This window comes from Theropithecus gelada, chromosome 10 (assembly GCF_003255815.1).
Source record: "Theropithecus gelada isolate Dixy chromosome 10, Tgel_1.0, whole genome shotgun sequence".
Taxonomy (NCBI): Eukaryota; Metazoa; Chordata; class Mammalia; order Primates; family Cercopithecidae; genus Theropithecus; species Theropithecus gelada.
The window spans coordinates 53,882,970-53,890,862 of NC_037678.1; the positions used below are offsets into that span (position 1 = coordinate 53,882,970).

Here is a 7,893-nt window from a genome sequence, read left to right on the forward strand (position 1 = left end):
TTTCACTGTCTTATGTGATAAGGTCTCCTGAAATACATACTGAGCATCTCCTGTGTGCCAGGCACTGCACTAGACCCTGGGGATGCTGTACTAAATAAGACAGACTTGCTCCCTGCTGCCACACTGCTCGTAGGTGGGAGAAACAGAGGGTAATTTAACTGATTAGGTCATTTCAGATGCCAGTGCAGACTGTGAAGAACATAAAATGCAGATGTGGTAAAGAGTGACTCTGCCTGAGGTTGCTTTCAATCGGGAGGTCAGGGCCAGGGCTGCCACATTTAGCAAATGAAAACAAAGGACACCCAGGGAAATCGGAATTTCAGGTAAACATCAAGTAATTTTTTAGTGGAAGCATGTCTTATGGAATATTTGAGACATACTAAAACAAACATGTATCTGAAATGAGCATTCACCTGGGTGTCCTGGGTTTTATTTTGTATCTGGCAACCCAAGGGTGGGATGGCCTTTCTGAGGCAGTGAAATGGGATGATTTTGGGGAGGGTGATCTGGACTGAGGGGAGAAAGGGCAGAAGCCCTGAGCTAGGAGCAAGCTTAGTTCATTTGAGAGAAGGGAGACCAGTGTGACCAGAGCAGAGTGAGTGATGCAGAGAGTTTGAGGGTGTCATAGTGGGGGCAGGACAGATCCTGTAGGGCTTTGCGTGCCAAGGTGAGGACCATAGATCTTATTCTGAGTCAGTGGAAGCCATTGCAGGTTTTAAGCACAGGAGTAGTGTGGTCTGATTTATGTTTTAACCCCTCTCTCCCCGCAGCTGTGTGGATGGGTAAATAAGTTGGGGAGACTGTTGAAAAATTGAGACCTGACTCTCACTTCTCCCCTCCCCGCTGGAGGATATGTTTGCATGGGCCAGCTCCTTCCCTCTTCTGGGTCTCAGTCTTGCTGGCTGTGAAATGAGTGGTTTGGAGCTGATGGTCCCTGTGGAACCACTGTCACCTGGGTATCGTGGACAGCAGCTGCCACCTCTCACAATCCTTGAGCCCTTCCTGGGGGTGAGCTCCCCTCCCCTGGCTGTCTCCAGCTGGCAGTTGTCCCCTTCTCCCCCTTCTCACCCCAAACCCACAACCACATGTTGCGCACCCACTACATCTGTGTATGCACAACTATTTGTCCGTTTCTTCCTGGCAAAGCAATCAGAGCCCCATGTGGGGCCCCTAGGAGGAAATGGAACACTTGGACTCTGAGCTGTCAAGAGCAGCGTTTCCATATTTGCAGAGTCTCAGGCCTGAGATGCAGCTGGGGTCAGGCCGGATGAAAGGACATGGGTGTGATTCAACTGGGCACGGTGCTGCAGAGGGGATGTTGTCCTTTGCTAAATTTAACTTCTCCAAGCCTCAAGCCCTGGGCCCCTGCTCTTCCCACAGGCTGAAGGAGAGGAAAACACTGCAGACTGTGTTGTAGAAGGAGCTCAGGGGATGAGGAATGACAAACCGGTGGTGAGCTTGTTACTTACTCCCTCTCCTGCACCTGTGGCAGACATCGCTAATCAATCACAGCATTCTGCCTCTGGGCTTCCTGTGGGACCCCAGAATCCTCCTCACTAGTGTTCCAGCTGGCACTGCCCAGTGACTGGGGTTGGCATGTGGGAAGAAACCAATTTGTCCCTGCTTTCTGGCCCAGTCCCTTCCCTTCATCTCTGTGGAGATGGACAGAGAGACCCTGTCACCTCACTAAGATTTGGGTCTATGTATTTCATTTTCTCCCTTTCAGAGTGTGCACGTATCAAAACTGTCTTTGCTGTACGCGACAGAAACACCAGTTCAGATAGGCTTAAACAAATCAAGGACTTCACTGATGCATGTCAGTGAAATTGTTCAGGAGTGTAGGTCAGCTTCAGACATAGCTAGATCCAGGACTCCGTATGATGATTTCAGGACCAGGTCTTTCTCTGATCTCAGGCTCTGCTTTTATCTGTGCAGTGCTGATTTCACTCTTGGAGAATGGGAGGGGCTTATGGGGTGCGTGCCTCACATGGTGGCAGGGGTTCAATAGCAACTCAAAGAGAGTTTCTCTTCCCAGTGATTCTAGCACGAGTCCTTGCAGACTCTCGGGGCCCAGCTTGGGTCACATGGCCGCTGTTATTAGGACGGGGAACTCTGATTGGTTTTGCCTGGGTCATGTGCTCACTTGTGGTCCCTGGGGTGGGGTGGGACCAGCCTGGGAAGAAGCACAGAGCTGGTCTGAGGGGCCTTTGGCCTCTCTCAGTTCCTCCTTCTGTTTTCTTGCTTTCATTCATCAAATAGTCATGATACCTGCTCTCTGCCAGTGGCTGCTGACCCCATTGACATCACAGCAGTGACCTCAACAGATGCAAACGCTGTCCCCATGGAGCTGACAGTCCCAGGAGATTCAGGGGAGAAGGACAGTGCACAAATGAGAAGTAAAACATCCTGGGGTCAGGGACCATCATAATTCCCAAAATCTGCCTGGGACCCTCCCAAGGCTTTCCCTAAACCCAGAAGTCCATCCGCTGCCACCTTCCTCCTGACTCTGCCTGTCTTTTTTTTTTTGCCGTCAAAACCTTCCCACCTACCGCCCTACCCTGTCACAGACCAGTTCAATGAAAAAGATAATGAATTTTCTGAAATAATCATGCTGGTGATAATAGCAACAACATTAATAAGCAATAATGATACTAATTAATATTTAGTGAACACTTACTATGCACTGTTGCAAGCACTTTAATATAAATTCACCTGCCAATCCCCACAACACCATTATGGTAATGATATCATTGTTGTCTGTACTTTATAGATGAGAATGCAGAGGCCAAGAAATGTTACTTGTCTTGACCAAGAGCTGGTGACCAGGAGACTTGGGCTATGAACCTAGATGGTCTGGCTGCAGAACTTCTCCTTGGCACTTACAAGGTTGATGCTGATAGTGGTTGGTGAGAGTGGTCATGGGGGCTTTTAACGTCAGCGCCGGTCTTCTCTGCAGGAGCAGGTTTCCAGACAGGCCAGTTCCTGTCACCTACAACAAAATAGTTGTTCTCTTCCTCTTCCTCTTCCCTGTAGCCTGCATCACCACAGTCTGCAGCTGAAACCCTGATTCCAGATGTGTCCAGCAGACCCTACTCACAAGGTTTTACCTATGGCTGGGTGATCCCCTGCAGCCCAGATGCCTCCTCACCCAGCCCTTTTGGCCTTGATGGCCCCTTAGGCTCGTTTGAGACAAATGGAAGTAGAAAAAGGTCTGCTTGGGCAGTGTTGGGGGTGCTGGGGGTCCCCTTTTCTCCTTCCTTGCCTTGTGTGTGTGTGTGTCTTTGTGTGTGTGTGTTGGCATCTCAGTGGACTGCAGATACTTGATGAGTGAGTTCTGCTTTGTGACTCAGTGCATGTGTCCATGTGCATGCTTACATTGGTGGTGGTGTTTGGAGCCTGTAGCTTGCGTGCTGTGATGCTTGAGATCATTGGGTGGTTTCTTGGAGTATGCATCAAGATTGTTTGTCTTGTGGTATGTGTGTGTGTATGGAGGTGCACTGTGGGTAATTGTAACATGATTTGTCTGATATTTTACCCCATTGATCCATGTTTGTTGAGTGTGTTTATGTTTGTAGTAATACTTGTAGAGTACTTTGAAGTATTGTACGGTGCTTACTGTGTGCCAGACACCGTTCTACTCATTTCACATATATTATTTAATCCTCCAGCAGCGTAAGTGTTGAAGGTCAGTTATGATGTCCGTTTTGCAGATGAGGAAATGAAGGCCTAGGGAGGTGAAGCACTTGCCCAAGGTCACCCTCTACTTAGGGAACGTGGAACTGGGTTTCTGGAGTGACTCTGTGCCCTTCAGTATTCTGGTGCAGTACCCTTGGGATGCAGCTTAGTCCAGATTTGTGGCTTGAGATTTGTACCCTGGGTATTTGCCTCCCACTCCCATCCCAACCCTGTGCCATGACCTTGAGCTGACGTTGTCACTGGGGTTAAGGGAGTTTGAGTCCTGGTTCTGCCACTGCACTAGCGGCGAGACCCTGGGGAAGCGACTTTTCCTTGTTTTTTTCATGGCTATGTGGGTTTCTTATAGTAGTTACCATGTAAGGCTGTCGTGGGGAGTGAGTAAGTTAACCCCCATTCCAGGAGAGCAGCGTGCAGCTTGTAGTACGTGCTGGGCAGTCTGTGCTACGTGCTGGGTATGCATTCTGTGTTAGCCATCAGCACTGACCTGGGCACTTTGTGGCTCAGAGTGTCTGCTCAGACGATGCACAGGGAGCCCCCAGAGTGAGCTGGGGTGGGCTGGGGATGCCCGTTAATTCTAAACCCATCCTACCTTCTCTTTGGTTTCCTATTTCCTGCAGCCTCCCATCGGAAGGCCATCTGGGGGCTTGTTTAGAAACAAGATGAGCTGCTTGCTGTGTGGACCCACCTCTTCCTTCCTTAGCTTGTTCAGGTCTCTTGCGCACTCCCACCCCTAGCCCAGGGTTGAGGCCTTGCAACCCTTCCTTCTCCAGTGACCTCACCCACGGCATCCTTGTTTAGGGTTTGGCGGGTTCCGTGAACCATTTGGAACCAAGAATGCTCAGTTAAGAGCTTCCTGCTAAGAAGGCTCCTGTCTCTTCCAGTTCCGGAAACCCTGACTGATGGTTCTGGAACTGGTGACCCACAGGTGACCTTTAGGCTGGAAAGAGTCCATCTTTGGGCTCAGGGGTGTCTGGAGGTCAACAGAGCTAGCCCCCAGCTATAACAACTCTGACTTAAGGACTTTTATTAATTCTACCTTACAGTTGAGGAAACTGAGTCACTGGGAAGTCAGGTAACCTGCCCAGGTTCACAGTAAATACAGAGCCATGGTGCAAGCCCAGGCCACTCTTCTTGAGTCTATGCTCTTGACCCCCAAGCCACATTGCTTCCCAAAAGGTTATTCAGGCTCCTGGGTGCAGACCTGGGGCAAGAGTGGAGACTGGGAAGCTGGTAGTGAGTGAAGCTGCTTTACCCGAGATTCCTCTTGCTGTAGCCTCTCCTGGGTCAGGGTAGCCCTTTCCCACTACCCTGCCAGCCCAGCGGTAGGCACATATCAGGGAACCTGCCTTCTACCATGACCTGCCTCCCACAGGCTCTGTCCTTGTCTTGCAGAAGGACAAGTTCTGCGTGTACGAGGAGTATTGCAGCAACCATGAGAAAGCGCTGAGGCTGCTGGTGGAGCTGAACAAGATCCCCACCGTGCGTGCCTTCCTTTTGGTAAGTTGACCCATCAGCCCTGGTGCTCCCTTGCACTCGGCCTCAGCCTTGGGCATCTGGGCACAAGGGGACTTCATGCTGCCCCATGGTGCCAAATCCCTTCCTTGGCTGGGGTGATCTCCTGCCTAAAGCAGGGATCGCCAAGCCTTTTCCATAAAGGGCCAGCTGGGGAATATTTTTGGCTCTGCGTACCATACAGTTCCTGTCACCACGACTCAGCCCATGCTGTTGTAGCATGAAAACAGCCATAGAGAATGTGTAGAGGAGTGGGTGTGGCTGTGTGGCAATAAAACTTTATTTATAGAAACAAGCAGAGGGCTGTATTAGGGTTGACTTTGCCCATTCCTGGTCTAAAGTAAGGGTTCTAATAAAAATGGCAGCAAGAGTAGTCATTATTAATACTATTGTCATTATTACGAAGATTATTATTAGGATTACTAGTATTTTAAGGATTATTTAATTATAAGTGAAAGAAAATCCAATTAAAACTGGCTTAAGCGGCCAGGTGTGGTGGCTCACGCCTGTAATCCCAGCACTTTGGGAGGCCGAGGTGGCTGGATCACTTGAGACCAGGAGTTCAAGACCAGCCTGGCCAACATAGTAAAACCCTGTCTCTGCTAAAAATACAAAAATAATTAGCTGGACATGGTGGCACGTGCCTCTAGTCCCAGCTGTTCAGCAGGCTGAAGCAGGAGAATTGCTTGAACCTGAGAAGCAGAGATTGCAATGAGCTGAGATCGTACCACTATACTCCAGCCTGGGAGACAGAGCGAGATTTTGTCTCAAAAGAAACAAAAAACAAAACCTCAAAAACTGGCTGAAGCAAAACAACAAACAACAACAACAACACAAACTGAGGGATTCACTTTTCTGGGAAGTTTAAAACCTGAGAGGGCTGCAGACATGGCAGAGTCTGGGTGTTCAAACGATGTCATCAGGAATGCGTGTCGCTTGACTCTCCTTTTCTCTGCTGTGGCTTCATTCCGAGGCAGGCTCTCCCCAAGTGGTAACAGGGTGGTCCCAGGCAGCTCCAGGCTTATACCTCCAGGCTTATAGCTGAGCAGCTCCAGGATAGCTGAGAGAACTTCCCTTTCCCTATAGTAACAGCAAAAATCCTAGGTCTGATGCTCATTGGCTCAAAACCTTATCCCTGAACCAGTTGCTGTAGACAGAGTAATTGGTGGTGGTGTTCTGATTGGTCACTTCTGGAGATGGAGGATGGGGTCAGGTCTACCCATACAGTAGAGCCTAAGGGTAGAGTGGATCCCTAAAGCAGTTGGTTTGCATTTGTGGGAATGCAGGTAAGTTGGGAATGGATGTTGGTCAGGAAAAACTGTAGACATCCATGATGGTGTTCCCTATACTTGTAGAGAGTCTCGCTTATGTATAAAACAGATTCTTATTTGTGACCTCCTTTGAGCCTTTTAGACCACTATCTGTTGTGTATGAGTCAAGATAAACATTTGTCTGCTTTGTAGACATCTCAAAGGACAGTGGTTTAAACAAGGTGGACTCTTACTTCTCCCTCTTGTTAACAGTGTGGGTGCAGACTGTCTGGGGCTGGTATAGTGGCTCCAGTGTCAGGGGCTAAGGCCCTAGGGTATGGTGCTCATTGACCTGGTCTCAGATGACCTTTGACTACATCCCAATTCCAGGTGGCGGGGTGGAGGGAGGGCGGGAAGGAGAGCATACCCTTCTCATTTTCAGGGCGCCACAGGAAGCTGCACACATCTCCTCCCCTCACGTCCCATTGGCCAGCACTCAGCCACACGGCCACCCCTAGATCCAAGGAAGACTGGGAAATATAGGCTTTATTCTGGGCAGCCATGTGCCCAGCTAGAAATGTGATTGCTGTGGAAGAAGAATACATTAGGGGACACTGCATAGCCTTTGTCACAGGTGATTCTGATGACTTCACAATATTAAGTGACTTTCTAGGGGTCCATCCTAGAAAAGTGGTTGAGCTTATCCTGGGTTTCAGTCCCAGTCTTTCACCTCTGAATCCCTTCTCATTCGGTCACAGACATCTCTTCCCCCATACCGTTTGTTCTCCCAACAGCACACAGCGAATTCAGCACATAAAAGTAGAACAGTTAGCTAACATAGCATACAGAGTGTGAACCACATTCCTACAGTGCTAAACTATAAAATAATATTCCTAATTGCACTTCTCCTTCACGCACAGTCTCCAACAAAGTATTTCCAGAATTTCGATTCCAAATGTATGTTTCCTTCACAAGTGAGTTCATGTTGCTTGGCCCAGCTCCAGTGAACATCTGAGGAAGGGCAAATTGGCGGACTGATTTACTGATTTCCATCTTTCTCTCAAGTGAATTAAGCTTTCAGCACTGTTGCTTTTCATAGCCGGTATCTACATCTTCACATTTCTGTGTTTGCACTTACATTCATAAAATAGTCTGGGCAGAATGCAAAGACGAAGTCATGTTAGTGCAAACCCCACGTGGACAGAAATGGCCATGTCTGCAGTGACCTGTCGGCTTGCAGGCAGCACGACCCTGCGACAGTCCCTGCTGCCCAGGCTCTGGGCTCCCTGGCTGAGGGTCCCACCCTCTGAGGGTATTCCCTCAGGTTCAGCTGGGTCCTGGGAAGCAGGAAGATGTAGGAAGGGTGTGGGAAGGGAAGGGCTGAATTTTCTTTCTCTTTCTCCCTCCCTCCCTCCCTCCCTCCCTCCCTCCCTCC

At 49.3% G+C, this 7,893-nt stretch overlaps 1 protein-coding gene across 1 annotated transcript in view; it reads left to right on the top strand.

Annotated features, from left to right (window-relative positions):
- PREX1 (phosphatidylinositol-3,4,5-trisphosphate dependent Rac exchange factor 1) overlaps positions 1-7,893 on the top strand; it is a 205,599-nt gene that overhangs the window by 89,053 nt on the left and 108,653 nt on the right. Inside the window, exon 4 of the mRNA XM_025399110.1 lies at positions 5,089-5,193. Within this exon, the coding sequence (XP_025254895.1) occupies positions 5,089-5,193 (105 nt within the window). The remainder of the gene's footprint in view (positions 1-5,088; positions 5,194-7,893) is intronic.